Source organism: Mytilus californianus, unplaced genomic scaffold (genome assembly GCF_021869535.1).
Source record: "Mytilus californianus isolate M0D057914Y unplaced genomic scaffold, xbMytCali1.0.p SCAF_9, whole genome shotgun sequence".
Taxonomy (NCBI): domain Eukaryota; kingdom Metazoa; phylum Mollusca; class Bivalvia; order Mytilida; family Mytilidae; genus Mytilus; species Mytilus californianus.
Genome location: NW_026262745.1, coordinates 90,399,429 through 90,417,893, shown reverse-complemented (window position 1 = coordinate 90,417,893; position 18,465 = coordinate 90,399,429). Strand labels below are relative to the sequence as shown.

The window sequence follows — 18,465 nt, the reverse complement described above, 5'->3', positions numbered from 1 at the left end:
CTATTCCTTATTCATGTAAATGACATAGGTGGTTATTTGATAAGTCAAACTCGATTGTGTGTTGATGAAACATCACTTTCTAATTTAAGTATTATAGTCCTTACACAATAGAGGATGTCTTTAATAGCGATTTAGAACAAATTTCAGCATGGTCTAAAGATTGGCTTATTGATTTTAATCCTAACATGACAATTACTATGCTATTCTCATATAATTCTTCCCCAGATGATATTAAAATAGAACTTCAAAATCAAGTAGTAGAATTGTCTCCTGTCATAAGCACTTAGGGATTACTTTTGATTCCAATTGTAAATTCTATACACATATAGAACACGTTTTAGATTGTGCAAGCACAATATTAAATTTCTAAAAAGAATTGAAATATGTATTGACTAGAAATTATCAATTATGGACAATCTAGAACATGACGTTTAGTTGGAAGCAGGAAGATTAGTAACTGGGTTGCCCGGCCCCGTGTTTGCTAGTCCGGAAGTTATATATTTTCAGTGGTACAGGCCGACATTTGCTAGTGGACAGAAGACAATGCAGAAAGCTAGAAATTGAAATCAAACACAACGTTTTATACAAATTCGTCTTCAGATCTATACGTAAATAATATAGGTTATTAGCTGACCTGGATTGTGATAGAAAATATCCAATGAAATGCATAAAATATCTAATGCCATGGTTCATGAGTGGACTGTCTTACTTATAGGGATGCCCATATGGCACATCAAAGATGAGATTGATTTACCCATTGTACTTTAGAATTGTAACAAATCTTAAATACACTTGAATAAACTGACCTGTTATCTTGTCGACTTTAAAGCCAACATACAGATAGATGGCCGTTATATCCTGAGAAAAGACCTCGATGAATGATTTGAAAGTTAAACAAATCTTAGTTTTCACAGGAACGAATATTTTGTAAAACTGTTGTAGTGATCAGATCATCAATGACACGTAATAGGATGAAAAATGTTGTCCTGCATGTTTTTTTAAATGTAAACTCAATGTAAATGTAGTCCTGCTTTTTTATTTTACACTCTATTCGTTCTATTCTTTCCTGCCTTTCTTAATTAATAATTTATCCTCACTTGTTTTACATAAGTCATCATGCCTTTTTTTTCTTTTTGGCAAGATGTCCATCCTGCCTTTTTTCTCTCTAAACTCCCGTCATGCCTTTTTTTCAAATTTCAAACTTCTTCGTGCATGTGACTACATATCATGCATATTCAATTAAGTAATTTCAAAAGAGATAAGAAATATCTGAATTGATAAGTTCTACATTGCATGTAAAAAAAAATCCATTGAAAGAATATTGTATAATTAGAAATCATTGTCCGCTGTTGGAAGTTCTGTTTCGCCATTTTTCGTGATTGTCATGAGACGATAATTCAGGGGTTTCGATTGTTAAACTCATTAAATCAAATAACGAACATATTCCATCTCAACATGAGAAAGAGTGGCTCATTTGCCTCTATCAATGTTTATCGTTTATAAGATGTTGTACTTTCAATGCTATTTAAAAACGCAGAGTAATATTTCAAAATATTTGGTATACAAATTTTAGATTATTCATCTTAAAATATATTCAGAAGATAATGTGAAATATCAAAGAATCATGATATGAATTTAAAGAAAAGAAGAAAACATATATTTTGTCAAATTTGAAAATCCAACTGATTAAAAGTCGTATTGACCTCTAAAATTCTATACACAGAACACAAGTACTTATAGTATCTCAAAATTTCCAAATAGAGCCCGTTTTATAAACGCGCACTGCCCATAATTGTTTTATTTCAAGCGTTTCTGAACTATTTTTTGAAGATAACGAATCCGTGGCTTCATTGCACATTACGCAAAATACATTTTGGTTTTTTTATTAAGAAAATAAAATACACAGTTTCTTGTGTGTAAAATTATTTCAATGGAAGTTTTCTGAAGGTATTTGATAGGACATACGCCAATTCATGAAGGCGTGACAAATTGTCACGAATGTCCAATCAGGTTTTTCTGTTGTTCAAAATTTGACGTGCGGTGATGTTTGAACAGTGTTGAGTTTATTCTAAATTTGTCATTTCGGAGCCTTTAATATCTTAGTATGCTGTATGGATTTTGCTCATTGTTGAAGGCCGTACAGTGACCTTTAATTTGTAATTTCTACGTTATTCAGTCTCTGGTTAAATTATCTCATTAGACATTATCCCATCATAGATGATCAGGTGTGATATAAAAAAGAAAACCACATTATCTTATCTCGGATATATATCTATTAAATATAATACAGAAAACTTCAGTATGATTGAGTACAACAAAAGCTTTGCCTTATTAAATCCTTGATGCTGTCTCCTTCAGACTGTCAAACACCGTCACCCTAATTGTTAACATGGTATTATATGTAATAAATTGCTGTAAACAATAGTAAACTGAGTATAATAATTTATTCACAGTACACACTTCCTAATTTAGTTGTGGTTATAGAAATCTTAATATCATTGATACACAGTTGAGAAATATTGTGCAGTTCTTCAAAAGCAGATTTAAACCTTATTAATATTAAACCGAATCCCCCATGCAGCTGTGGCCATCCTGTTGAGGATAGTATTCACTATTTTTTAAGTGCCCGTTTATCAACGAAGCAAGAGAAATATTGTTTTCAAAATTAGAAAGATCTACTATATTCATTTTGATTCTATTGGCTGGTGACGGTGACCTTTCATTTCAGCAAAACAAAGAAATTTTTGAGTCTGTACAATCATATATCAGAAATACACACAGATTTAGAACATTCAATTAAAATTCGGAATTCCTACTTCCCAACTCTTCACTCTAGTCCAGTTTTATATATTACTCTATATTATATTATACTTTTTGTTTTTGAGACAAGGCCATATTTTGTCAAAAGAGAAGCACAATTACCCCAAAGCGAATTGCGAGAAGTGGTTTCGTATTTCGTTATAGAAAAAAAATACTAGTAGTTTATGTAATGTCATGACTCTCGTACGGTGTCGCGTAAATTGGTGCAATTGGATGCAAAAAATAATGACCATAAAATGTCAGGTTTGCGAGATCAGACAGTAACCTAACAACTAAACAATTGAAAATCTATGGTTCAATATTTTACATTCGTCAGCAATGAGCAATTTTCATAAATAAAACATGATTTAGTCGAATACTTTGCGAGTAAAGAAAAAGAGACTACCATAGATTTGTTATTAACCCCAGATACTTGCTGGGTACAATTAAGTATTCAGGAGTTACCCTTTTTGCATTAAACCACATTACAACAGAAATTGGAAAATATGGCCTGGAAGTATTTTTAAGACATTGTTGTTTTCCTGTTCTATGTAGCTTTCTTACTGGCAAACATGGTGATAGATTTTATAGATGCTGTCAGGCACCGACCATTGAAAACAATCGATCTATTTAAAATAAGAAATGAAAATAACTGTTTGGTGTTGTTTTTTTTTTGGCAAATAAGAAAAATGACTGTTTGATTGTTTAAAATTATTTTGAAATAGATTTATGAAAATAATTTATTTACATGTGAACATGCTATACTTTGTGGCGTAGGGATGTGATTGGGTGGTTTTGTTTACATTTTCCCCCCATTATTTCGGCAGTGAAAATCTGCAATAATTATTGTTTTATCATGTTGTTTGATTTACACATTATAACAAAACTGAGAATATGATAGATGAATTTATAGTTATCTGTTTAATGTCCAGTGGCAACTATTAGATGTATTATAAGAAGGACATTTAAAATGTTATAAATATGAACAGGGACATTCTTTGTTATGCAAACATGTGTATCACGGCACAAGCGATGACCTATAGACCGTGTGTATCATATGTTTATTTAGGGTGGGGTTGCTCCGAATAAAGGAGGTATAAAAGATGCAGGAAAATAAAGAAAAAAAATATAAAATTAGAGTATAACGGGAAAAATAAAGAAGAGAGGAAAATAGTTGAGAAAATTAAAGAATAGAGGGTTTAGTTTTTTTGCCGGACAATTGTTGATGATTGTTTAAAGTCAAGTGCATTTATAGTTAAAATAATACACAATCGTATGTACATTGGTAGGGATTTTTTGTTTAGGGTTGATGAGGCACATAACGACTATTGTTCTTATTTGAAATTTCTCGAATACTTGTTTTTTTCGACTGATTTGATAAATGAATAAAAAATTGTTCATTTAGGTAATTAAAAAAAAATGTTAATACCTTAGGCTTTTTTCAAAAAATGTTGACTGAATACCCTGCAGATTGCAGTTTACTCGCACATTCCCCAAGTACTTATTTCTACGGCTAACAAAATTCATAATCGTATCTTTTAATTTGTTTAAATTTAATTCAGTGTTTATTTTTCAAACTTTTTATGTAAATAGTTTTGGATTAACATCGAGTTATAATTTATTAAATTATTAATTAAAAACTGAAACATGCATCCAATCTAAATTTTACGCCTATTATCACCTATATAAAAATATTTAACAGAACGCCATTCATGTTTTATATTTAAAAAAAAACCAAACAAACATATTCGCTTAACGAAACTATGCACGCCAAGAAACGATGTACGCTATACGATACAATACGATACGATATACGCTTAACGAAACGATGTACGCTAAACGATACGGTATACGCTAAATGAAACGATGTACGCAAAAACATACGATGTACGATAAAAGGGCGCTTATTTTATCGTTTATGGTATGGTTTATGGTACATGATTTCGTTCGTACATCATTCGTTCAGCGTCCGTACAACGTTCAGTCAGCGTTTCGTTTGCATTCGTACTTCGTTCAGGAAGCGTACGTACATCGTTCGGGCATCGTCCGTACATGATTCTGGCATCGTTCGTATTGTTAACTTTTACGTTACACGGACTGTATATGTTCATATTAAAGCACTTGCTTTTTGTTTATTACTCTCACCTTTATTGTACTGAGGTCCATTGGTTTCTTGACTATCTCAAAGTAATCATAGAGGCCTAAGGCTATTGGGTCCACTGGTTGGTAGAATGGCCATATATAACTCTAAAATATACAACAACATGTGTAACTAACCATTGCTAACAAAATAATATACAAAATAAACAAAACAAAAATGAAAATGTTAAAATCTGATCACTTTTTTCGGCTAAAACATTGTTCAGTGTAAACATTGTAAAAAAATAACTGTGTTTTGAATTGCTTTAGTTTACAGTTTGTTTTATCAAATACAGAAAAAATCATATGATGCATTATATTAGTGCTTTGTTTTTGCTCCAATTGGCATTTGATTTGCGCCAAAAAATTCTTTCATTTGAGCCACAAACCATATTTCATTTGTGCTAAACAGAAAAAAATTTCATTTGCGCCAATGATACAGGTAAATAGTATAAAAAAATGTTTTATTCAAAAGAGAATTTTAATAATAACTTTAAAACATAGTTTTTGATAGCATAATAAAACTATAAAACACAGTTTTTGATAGCATAATAAAACTATTAATCTGAAACCAGTCATCATAATGAAAGCTCTATACACTGATACGTTATTGAAAAGAGATTGTTCATATTATTAATGTTAAAACACAGTTCTGTTATAAATAAATGTGATCATAAATCCTAAAAGAAAGCACTATACAGGAGTAAAACCAAAAGTTTGTTCTGACACAAAAATTGTAAGCAAAATGAAAAATATGGAACAATTCAACTGAGAAAATGGTCTGTTTGTCTCAGAATTAACAATGTCCATCTTGACACCTCAAACATGTGAACACTATATAAATTTAAACCTAAGTGACTCTCTGTTTTATATTAGAAATGAGTATGAACTCACTTTGTTACCCAGGGGGAATACTCTGAAAAAAATCTTATTCACGATATAGCAATGCATATTTTAACTTTTCCGTTACATATATAACGTAATATATGTAACTTGTACAATGGCGCAAATGTAGTTTTTATTTTTTGGCGCAAATGAAATGTAACCTTGCAGCGCAAATGTGTGATTGAATTTTGTAAAAATTGGCGCAAATGCAATGCACCCCATAATATACAATATTTTTGATATATTTCATATTTATATTTAACATTTAACAATAAAGTATTAGCTCTTTTTTAAAGTAATTCATTCATTATGCAAAATTAATACATTCTTTACAAGTATAATGTATTTAAATTAACTTTAAATTCAAATATTACCTGATGTTTTTCACTCAACAAGTCATCTACCAACTTCATACAGTTTTAAAAGTCTACATCTTGTATTTTGAGTTCACGCTTCTGATTCTAAAATAAACGTTTTTTGCTTCATAAGTCCTATGAATTCCTGCTCCTGAGAAAGTGCACCCTTTACCAGTGTGCTATTCAGTCCGTTGATGTTTCCAAAACCATGACTGTATTTTGACAGATTCAAAGAGGCTCGAATAGAGTACAGTCCTCATTTCAAACTTTGATTTTGGCACTGATAGTTTGATACCAACTGTGATGTGTGCACTATAGTAGTGTGACAGAATACAGTGTTCAATCTCCATTTGTTAGGCCCCTCATTGGGGTGTCCAAGTAATCACATAATCACAAATTTTTTGCCAATATAATCACATAATCATTAATTACTTTTTTAAGATAATCAAATAATAAAAAATACAGTCCTGGATTATCAAATAATCAAATAATCATGAAATATTTGGTCTGGTAATCAAATAATCACTATAAAAACGGCCGAGTAATCACATACTCAAAAACTCCATGAGGAGGCTCAATTGTCGTATAGGTACTTATATTTTGATAAGATGTACAGCCCCCAACCTCCAATTGTGATTGGTGTACTAACAAATTAAAATAATACAGCCCTCAACCTTCAATATGATACTGGTACTAATAGTTTGATATGGTAGATACGGCCCTCAATTCGAATGAATATTTGCGGCTCTTAAAGTACAGCCCTCTACCTCCAACTATGATACTTATATATAGTGCAGTCCTCAGTATCCGTCTTTGATTGTGGCACTGAGGGAGTACCGCTCTTTGTCTCCAACAGGCATAGTGATACAAACAGTTTGATAGTATACAGTCCTTAATCTCCATCTTTTTATGTGAAATTAATATTGTGACATGAAATAGTCATCTGACTAAATTTGTGATGCTGGTACTAATAGTTTAATAGATTTCAGCAGTCCTCAAAACTTAGAGAAAAACCCTCCACCTCCAGCCGTGAATCTGGAGTAACAGTTTGATAAGGTAACCCCCTCCAATCATGATTGTTGCATTAAAATTTTGATGGTGTACATCCTTCCACCTCAATCTGTGATCGTGATACTGACACTTCAAAAAGCTGCAGCTTATCACCTCTAACTGTGATAGTGGTACTGATACTTTGAAAAGCTACAGCTTCTCACCTCCAAATGTGATAGCGGCAATGATATTTTGAAAAGCTACAGCTTCCAACCTCCAGCTTTGAAAGTGACACTGACACTTTGAAAAGCTATAGCTTCCCACCTCCAACTGTGAAAGTGACACTGATACTTTGAAAAGCTGCAGCGTGTCACCTCCAGCTGTGAAATTGACACTGACACTTTAAAAAGCTACAGCTTCCCACCTTCAACTGGGATAGTGACATTGATACTTTAAAAAGCTGCAGCTTGTCACCTTCAGCTGTGATAGTGACACAGACACTTTAAAAAGCTGCAGCTTGTCACCTCCAGCTGTGCTAGTGGAATTGATACTTTTAAAAGCTGCAGCTTGCCACCGTATAAGCTCCAACTATTATAGTGACGCTGACACTTTGAAAAGTTCCAGCTTGCCCCCTCCAGCTGTGATAGTGACTCTGATATTTTGAAAAGCTGCAGCTTACCACCTCAGATGATCCAACTGTGATAGTGACACTGACACTTTGAAAAGCTGCAGCTTGCCACCTCCAGCTGTGATAGTGATACTGACACTTTGAAAAGATGCAGCTTTCCATCTCAGGTTATGATAGCGACACAAACTCTTTGAAAAGCTGCAGCTTGGCACCTACAGCTGTGATAGTGACACTGCCACATAAAAAGGCAGCAGTTTACCACCCCCAGCTGACAATTTTAAAAGCTGCAGCTTGGCACCGTTAACTGTAATAGCTTGATAGGTTCCAATCATCCATAACCACTTATGATTTTGACTTCCCCTTTGCTATCTTCATATTTTCCCCCTAAACTCTGATAGTGGCACTTATAATTCAATGTGTAATAATATTAGATATTGTTTTCAAACAAAAACTTTCACTTTTTTCACAAGTATTTTCAAATAACACAATGATGGCTCCCTTAATTTATAGCATCACATGCATACTACATTCTACTATCAAATCTCTTTAGGTTGCACTTTGTAAATACAGCTGTTTCACAAGCCACGCCACTTTTGAGGAGATATATAATATTTATAGATATGTTGATTTTTTAACATACTGGTTCCCAGATATGACCTCTGTGTTTCATCTCATAGAGCCATAACTTGGGATTGTTACCAGTATAAAAAAACATGGTAGCACCTAAAATTCAATTCTTATGAGGTCCAAAAATGGAGGTAGGGGTAATATAGAATTTTAGTATAAGTTTAAACTCTTATATAGAAGTTCAAGGCATATAAATGTTGAAAATATGCCGCACAGCCCTATATTTTGACCTTTGAATAAAAAAGTAGTGCATATCAACTTTCCGTTCTGGGATATAATTTTTCACGAAACTTCACAGTAAAAGTGGCACAGTTTTAGCTGCAAAAGGAGTTTCTATGGGAAATTGCATTGTCTATATCTACAGAATTGCAACCTTTAGATATCACCATGGTTAAAGATATAACACCTATATGGAACCATGACACTATAACCCCTGGAAAAAACACTGCAATGACACAGATAAAAAATGTCCAACTCATTTAGCTATGGAATATGACTTTTAACATGATTAACTGATCAAACTTTGATATCTCACTTCAATTTCAAGTAAAAATTTCAGTAAAACCACTGAATTCAGTAAAAAAAAAAACTATTTGGAGGATATCAAATATTTGTTAAACATTTTGTTAGGAAACTAATAAAGCTATACCATTGCAACTGAAACAACAATGATTTTGTTCACAGGTGTTTGGGGAATGAACCCCTCCCCTCCCCTTTTTTAAATTCATTTAAAGTAAAATTTCTCAAATTCTTGAGTATTTCAACTTATTTTCCCTCTTTCATTTATTCTAGCAAATATCTTCACGATTAAAAAAATATATATGAATGGCCCTTTCTTTTATTACATTGTAATAAAAACTTTTTTTTAAATCCTTAAGATTATTGCTAGAATACAATAAAATCCTAAAGCGACTGTGATAAACTATCTATCTTTTCCAGAGCATAAAAGCACTATAATTCTTCAATAAAAGCAGTCTGTACTGCATTAAAACCATCACTTTGCAATCAAAAACTTCTGTAGGATTAAACACATTTTTTCTAGAGGTTGTTGATGTGTTACCTTGGCCCATTAACTCACAAACTATTTTGCAAACTGAATAAACCTCTACAAAAAGTGTGTTTTATCTTTAAAATTCTCAACTAAACATTTTTTTTATATTTTCTGCCAATTTCAAATTTATTATCATACATATACTGTATATAACAGAGTGACATCATCATAGCTTCTACATTGGTTACAGGAGTAGATCCAGCAACATGCTCTATCAAAGTCTAAACCAAGGAACTCATTCTAACCGACAAATCACATTCAAGTATTAGTCGGTATACAAATCAAATGATTAAACAAACACAAAAATACTTGTTTTGATGCCCTAATTAGTCTTATACCTTTATTTAATAAATTACTTAGAATTTATAAAACATCAGAGGCGACAATAAAGTGAATATGCTTGACTTCATCAAAAGATATACTCAAACCATAATTTAAAGTCCTGTGAAATTTGCAGCCAGGTACACTGTATTTAAAATTTACATTGCAAATTTAATTTGAAAGTAAGATGGACAGAGTTGCTTTTGTATATAATTGATTAACTATTGCAGGAACTGTTTTCATGAAGAATCTTACAATCAACAGCTGGTTTGTATTTACACGTGTAACATAACAGGTGCCAAATGTGGAGCAGGATCTGTTCTGGAGTACCTGAGAACACCCCTAGCTTTTGGTGGGGTTCGTGTTGCTCAGTCTTTAGTTTTCTATGTTGTGTTTTGTGTTTGTTTTTTTGGTGGTCTTTTTTTCTTTTTTAGCCATGGCATTGTTAGTTAGTTTTCGACTTATGAATGTCCCTTTGGTATCTTTAGCCTCTTTTTTACAAGAAAATACTGAACACTTCCATGATTTCCGGACAACTTGGTCAATTTAATTTAAATATTTTTTGGTAAAAAAGCTGCATATGTATTATTACATAAGAAACATTTAATGGTATTTTTAAACGCAATGTAAAATTTCAAGAACTTACTGTGATCCTTCTCTCTGCTAACTGTCTTATCACATATGCTATGTCATCACAATGAGTTGGAAAACGTCGTTCATAATCTGACATAGGACACGGTTTAGATGAGTCTGTGACCTTCTGAAATAGTGTAGATACAGCACTCTCATCCAAGTACTCAATGTCTCCATACAGAATTGGCACTCTTAATATTGAATTATCTACAAACAAAACACAATGATATACTGTAAATTCTGAAATTATTGCATGCATTTATTACTACGATTTATTAAAAATGGACAAAAATGCGAGATTAATTATTGCAATGTTAAAAAATCTGCATACAAATATATGTATCAGATATCAGAATGCAACTTTTTATTATTGCGATACATTTGTAAGTCACATTATTCGCATTAACAAAAACCTCACAATAATTTCTAAATTTACAGTTGATTCTTTCCCATCGATACACAAGTCAGAGTTACTTCCCTTTGCCCAATCTTCTATAAAATCAAAATCAACTTCAAATAAATACTGACTACTAGATTTCAGAAAAAAAGTTTTTTCCTGAATGATTTTTATTTGTTTAAGCCTCATCTTATTCAATACTACTATCTATTAAGGATCTTCTATTGGTCCAACTTGGCTGTACCACATGTTTAAAGATGTTCGCTACTCTTGTTTTTGACTTTTTGTCAGATATTCTGAATTCTCTAGTTTTATCCATGTAGTGCCAATAAAAATTTTGCCCACTGACCCATACTTTTCTTTTCAGAATTTTATTGTATATAGTTTTAAGTCATTTTTGAAAATCTTATAAAATACTTGTTTTTTTTTCATAGTTTTTGAAAGGAAAAAGGTGTCAATGTTAAATGTATGAAAAATCTAGAGAGAACTATTTTCCGCCAAATTTTCTATTGATTATATCTCAAAAACTAGAACACAGACCTATCATTTTTTTCTAATTTTTAAGTTCCCTTATTCATATTCTATCAATCTTTAACAGTCTTTTAAACACCTTGTTATTTTGAAACAGAGGAGCGAAATCCTATGATTGGTAAGTGATTAAGAAAATCAACCAGTTGGCCTTCCAAGATTGATCCAAGGGAAATAACTCCAACTTCTATTACATCAATGAAAAACTTTCAAAGGGATCATTGCACTAACATATGTATGGTAGAATAATATTTTACATTTGTTACTGCAATAATCCTATAGATAGTTTTCAATGATGAAATAGTGGTTGGACTTATTTTCCTTGGACATGTTGGATGCCATCTTTGAGGGTCAACTGGTTGATTTTCTTTTATGAATATTAAACCAATTTTCAACATCTGGTTCTTTACTTCAGTCTAATCAAATTTAAACAAATGAATTGACAGTCTTTTTAAACTACATTTCTAAGCTATTTTTGCAATTATCAATCTATACCAATTTTTGTTGATACTATGTTCTTTTTTTTTTTAAATCATATTCATATCTACTTAAATTAAGATGGAACCCAATTCCATGTAAGAAACAGCTATCTTTCACAATTTTATGAAAGCTTCAAATAAGATATTAACATTAATATTGAAAAATTAGATGTCTACCTTGACTAACCTCCATTGTGACCTTTTCACCTTCAAATTTACTTTGTCCATATTTGTTAAGTGGATTTGGGGTAGCATCCTCGGCATATGGAGGTGATGATCCTTCAAACACGTAATCTGTACTGATATATAATACCCTAGCACCAACAGCAGCTAAAAAAAGTAAATAAATGTGTTATCAACAAATACCATACCAAATCAGCTAGCGCTAGAAATTTAACTTAATGATTTTTAATAATTACCAACTGAAAACCTGATAAAATGGTAAATACTGTAGCTGTGCTATTTGTGCAGTCAAATTGCATGGACCGTTTAATCATTTGTGATATAAGGTCACTGACCTTATATCGCCTTGTTTATGACATTGACAATGCCTTTCAGTTGTGTTTTATTTAAGACGTCATTAAAACTACAGGTTTGCAGAATTTTTACATCGTTTGCTCCAAATTAAAAAAATGATGGTTTTTATCCTAAATATTTGATTTGGAACAGTTGTAGGAGTTGCAGTATATAAAGAATAAATGAGGAATGTGTCCATGGGACACAGATGATGCCCCCATTTGCATATAACGTTATAAAGGGACACAACTGAAGTGTTAAAGTGACGCTACCAAAATTTGTTACTTTATCTGAGTTTAGTGGTAATAAGCATTGTGTATACATTTCATAACATTCAGTTTGAGGCACTCTTAAGTTAGAGAACAGAAACAAATATTTCAGCAATTTTTCCATTTGTAAAGGTAGATAACTCTAGAACGATAAAAGTGATGCTATCAAAATTCAAACAGGATCTGTGTTATGCAGTAATGATCACTGTGTATAAGGGGGGGGGGGGGGGGTATAATAACTATAAATTGTCATGAAATATAAATTTTATTTCTGCTCAAAACAGGATAGAAATGCTCAGCAAAGCCTCCATTTCTACCTGTTTCTAAGCCTTGTACACATACAATTTATATTTGAAGACAATGTATGAATTGTATAATTCTATATTTAAATCCTCAGTAAAGATACATATGAAATCAATCTGTTTAGAAAGAAATTTAGGCATTGAATGATTTATTTCCCTTTGATGGTATAACAGATTGCTTTATAAGCCATGCACTACTTTTTGTTACTTGCGTAATTTAAATTTTATTTTTCTAAATAAGCATGATACATGTTAGTATGGTAATACACTTACACATCATTTTTTATATTTATATTTGAGTATATATTATAAATATACTGCTTACATCCTGTATGTATCTGTCCCAAGTCAAGAGCCTGTAATACACTGGTATTCATTTGTAAGTGTATATCACATGTGTATTTTTTTGTTTATGTATATAAATCAGGTCGTTTGTTTTCTTATTAGAATTGTCGCACGTTTTGTTGTGTTGGGACCTTTTATAGGTTGCTATGTAGCATGAATTTTGCTCATTGCTGAAGGCCATACCGTGACCCATAGTTGCTAACATCTACGTCATTTGGTTTGGGTGGATAGTTGTTTCATTGGCAACCATACAACAAAATTTATATAGAAAATAAGCGTTGGATTTATCAAACATTCTTATAATGCATTTGCAATTGCTGATGACACATGTTTTAGTTGTCTCATGCTGTCAAGATACATGTCTCTTTTACAAATGTTAATTATGTTCCATATATCCTACTGACTTTTAAATATCAAAAAGCCTATGAGCACTGAAGTGTAAAGATAGCATTTATTTTGCAGTGGGAACTAAAAATTAAGCATTACATTGTACTAAGCATTGGAATGCAATAATATGAATTGGACAAAGGAAGATAACTCAAATTTTAAATATAACTTTAACAACGACATGCTTGATATATTTAGACAAGATAATAGAATCATGCATCATGCACAATTTACTTTCAGACTCAGTAGGAATAGTAAGTTTTATGTGAACATGAAAAATACCTGCATTCTGACAGACTACTTTGGTTGCTGATACATTCAGCTCTTGTGTTGCTTCTGGTTTCTGTTCAACAGCATCTGGCTTCCTCTCAGCAGCAGAATGTATAACTACTGATGGCTGTAATAATATATGAATTTACATGTACATTACAGCATTAGTACAAAAATAAGGAGATGTGACATGGTTGCCAATGAGACAACTATCCACCAGAGACCAAATAATGTGAATATATAGTACACTATAAGGGTTCTGGTACTACAACATGTGGAACAATTCAAAAGAGAAAAAAAAACAGCCTGATATATATGCTAAGAACAATAAAAAAAAAAAGGGCAGACTGTGGGCAACCAACCCCAAATACTGACAAACATGCTCCTAGCTTGGGACAGGCACAGAAAGAAGGGGTTAAACATGTTTATAAGTCTATAACTCTCTAAATAAAATCAGATGTGATTGGCTTGATTTGTCAGATTGGCACAAACAAAAATAAACAACTTGCATCAAGACAAAAGACATCAGTTCTGCACTAAGCACACAAAAAAGATTCAACAACAAGACAAAACAACATCATACCATTTCATACCATTTATATGGCTGCAAAGTTTTGCATTCGTATGAAAACACAAGGGCTACCCATCTTAAAACACTCGCAGATATTACAATATATTCAGTATATCCTGTATATATTTACATATGTTTTCTACTCATTAGTTGGGTTGTTATCTCTTTGACACATTCCCCGTTTCCATTCTCTATTCTGACAAATATATATTATATTTTTTTGCTTACTCCAAAATACCAGAATCATGATCATATCTAATACAATAATTTCAAATTTCCCTACCACATGTACTATGCAGACCCTTAATATTCGATACAAATTTTCAAAAAGTTTATTAAGTATATGCTGATTATTATTTTGTACCTTAATTAGGCCATAAGTTTTCTCGTTTGAATTATTTTACATTAATTTTGTCATTTTAGGGCCTTTTATAGCTGACTAAACGGTATGGGCTTTGCTCATTGTTGAAGGCCGTACAGTGACCTATAGTTGTTAATTTCTGTGTCATTTGGTCTCTTTGGGAGAGTTGTCTCATTGGCAATCATACCACATCTTCTTATTCTTATGATTAGAACTTTTAAAGCAATCATTCCAAAAATTGCAGGTCATCAACACTTACATTAAACTCTTTCATCACAGTTTTCACTTCCTCATCTTTAGTTATGTCACATTTCCTTAATTTTCCTGTACATCTACTGAACGCCAGGCCCAAAACGTCCCATGATCCTTCATTCACAAATTCCTTGTATACAGCTCGGCCTAATAATCCTGATGCTCCAGTGATTAAAACTTTTTTAGACATTACCTGAAAAGAACAAACAATATTTTTTGAAGTTATGAATTAGATATATATTTTAATATTCAGAATTAATTGTGTTCATCTTTTTAACAATGATTATACTGAGTTTAAAATCATCGTTGAAAATTCTATCAACTTACTTCATTGTACTTGGCATTCTAATGTTATGACTGAATGACTTTTTTATCCATGATAAATAGGTTAAATGCATATGATGTTCCATAGAGCTCAAACTTGCAATGGTATTTACAATCCCTTTGTAAAACTTTTCACTTGTAACAGAATGACTTCTAAGCATGCTAGGTAAAAAAACCTCGTAAACTTTTACAATTTTTTCAAAATTGGAATTGAAACTTACAATAAATTTGCCCTCTATCTGTCTACAACTGCTGCTAATATTCAAGTGGGACTCACTGATTTGTAAAAAAAATTGGCTAATATGTACAAAAATGTTGAAACATTTTTACTAATCCCCTGCCCTGATTATATGTACTTATAAGATAGATGATGGAATTATTAACAGGATGTCATTATCAAATAATCCAGACAAACACTGACAAACAATGACTGATAAGATTAATACTTCTGATTGTATAAGAAGTATATACAACATACAATACAATGTAACTAGTTTTTTTTCTGAGTATATGAATTAAAGTATACCCAGCATCTTCTGGAAAGATGTTTTTCAAATGTGCAAGAAATGTCACTTTTCAAAAGTTTTTTTTTTTAAATTAATACATGTCATTGGACAATTATCATTTTTAAGGATATTATCAGTGTATGAGGATTGGGTATACAGAAAAAAATTGCAAAAAAAATGGGTACCAAAAAAAAAAGAATATTTGAGTAAAATGGGCCGAAAATATTAAAGGTAAAGAATAATGGGATGCTTAAATATAAACATGATAAGAATAGAGAAACATTGGCACAATGTATAAAGAAAAGAGGAAAATGAGAAAAATTAAAAAAGAATAGAGAAAAATGGCTAAAAAAAATTAAAGAATAAAGAAAATAAAGGACCCCTCATCCAAACCTTCCTGTATAGAATGAAATGAAGCACTGAAATGCAAAATAATCACGATAATAGTCAGAATGATTTCCATAATACATATAGTAAGTTTGTAATAACAACTACATGACTAACATGACTAAGATAAGTTATGGATTCATCATTTTGTGTTGCCATTGTATCATTCATCCATTTATTCATGGATTTTGCCTGTAAAGGCAAATTTAGGTAGATCGGGTATCTTTTTTCTGAGCAACCCTTGTGTTGCAAAATTATTTTTCTGTTTTTAAAATATTTTACTAAGTATCATTCAATAGACAACAACAACATGTTTTACTTGAAATTTAGGAATTAATCTATCAAAAAAATTAATTTCGTTAAGTGTATGAAAAAAATTTCAGAAAAAGCAATGGGAGAATTTGATCAGACAATTTGCGTTTTTTTTTAAATTTTTCCAGAAAATAAGGTCTGTGACCTGGTGACCCTCTATTTCTATTTGGAATTTTGGAAGTATTTATGAAAAGCAATTCCCTCATTGAGATTTAACCAATTCTATTGTGTAATGTTTTCTCAATATGGAAAAATCAAGTTTCCCCTATATAATTAATAACCCATATAAAATAACTGTGATTTTGTTGATTTCAATGCATTTCAACCAAAAAACAAGGTCTGTGACCCCCAAATTTTATTGAAATTTGAGAGTACAATGACCCAATAGTCTTCTAAAGAAGTTTTAGAAAAATCTATAGTCAAACATTCAGACCCCCATGGCCAGCTACCTTAACTACATTTGTACCAATTTAAGTGTTTATCGATTTAAGAATTTTCTATCGTATACATAGATTAGTATGGTAACCATGGTAACTTTGGCAATACCACAAATCAGATACCTTGCTACAAAAATACAACTTTTCTTCAATCTGTGAAAATTGGTACCCATGATAATAAATAAATTCACAGTAACTATTCTACATATTGATAAACAACAAAAACACCTTTTAATTCTTATAATTCCCACCAACATATATGCCTAAAAGAAAAAAAAAAAACATACAAGTTTTTGGAATTATAATAAGGTTTAATCCAGCAGGTTTTAAAAAATCACAAAGAGTGTAAATAAATACATCTAGAAAACTGAAATGTCTGTAAGGATCTGTCCCTGTTTGTCCATTTTTGTGTTAGATAGTCAGCAACCCAAGGACACAAATAACCAAAAGTTCACAAGAGATATCTAGAGGTCAAAATATGGTCATCATAATTTTGCTGTTTGTTGTGTTCCTGTGACTCAGATGTATGAACAAATGTGTACATTGGAACATTAATCATTATAAGAAAAAAATATATCAGAACCATACAAGTGAATTTCATCAATGAAAATATAGTGCAGAAGTTTTCCATGCAATCCCTATTGATTTGCACCTCCCATTTATACACCAAAAAAAGAAAACCATGTCACAGTTCACGATTCTGCCTTGTTAAAAGGTCACCAAAAAGTCTCCTACTTTTTTTTACCTATGTTATAAATTTCTATCTTAGTAATGATTTATTGTTAAACTGACACATTTACACAATAGAATATTTCAGAAATTAAAAAGTAATTCAAATCTAATAAATAACTTATAAAAAGCATTTATCTGTACATAAAATATTTTCTATTACTAACCAACATGTAAGCTGCAAAAATCCTTAACTGACCCCTAACAGTAATAAAATAAAAGTTTTGTAGACTTATAACCTTGATTTGTGTTCACGAAACAATAAAAAGATGACAATTTTATCTATAATCAATAATCAATACAATTGAGGGCAGATTTAATTTTGTGTTAGTTCAGATATATTACATGTATTAATCATGTTAATAATTACAATGATTGAATGAATCATATAAATCTGTAGCTATATATATATATGTCATGCATGTCATGTACATGTATGAAATAAAAAAAAATTACTGATTTAAAAGCTATACTTGTGTTATTATATAATAAAGATTTAACAATTAGATTGTTTATCAATAATCTTTTTCATTGTAAAGGGCGTATTGAATAGTTGGTGACCTTATTGACAGTCAATGTATATTTAGAATTTGATCAACACGCAAGCTGTTGCACAAAATTATTGACATAAAAATGTTAACTGCAAGATGAACCTTTCAGTACT

The 18,465-nt window shown here is 31.3% G+C and overlaps 1 protein-coding gene across 1 annotated transcript in view; it reads right to left on the bottom strand.

Moving 5' to 3' along the window:
* Positions 1-17,988, bottom strand: part of LOC127716011 (methionine adenosyltransferase 2 subunit beta-like) — a 35,513-nt gene extending 17,525 nt beyond the window's left edge. Inside the window, exons 1-5 of the mRNA XM_052222124.1 lie at positions 17,969-17,988; positions 15,114-15,299; positions 13,935-14,049; positions 12,011-12,163; positions 10,443-10,636 (exon numbers count right to left, since the gene is read on the bottom strand). Coding sequence (XP_052078084.1) covers positions 10,443-10,636; positions 12,011-12,163; positions 13,935-14,049; positions 15,114-15,299; positions 17,969-17,974 — 654 coding nt within the window. The 5' untranslated portion in view covers positions 17,975-17,988. The remainder of the gene's footprint in view (positions 1-10,442; positions 10,637-12,010; positions 12,164-13,934; positions 14,050-15,113; positions 15,300-17,968) is intronic.
* Between the last annotated feature and the right edge of the window lie 477 nt (positions 17,989-18,465).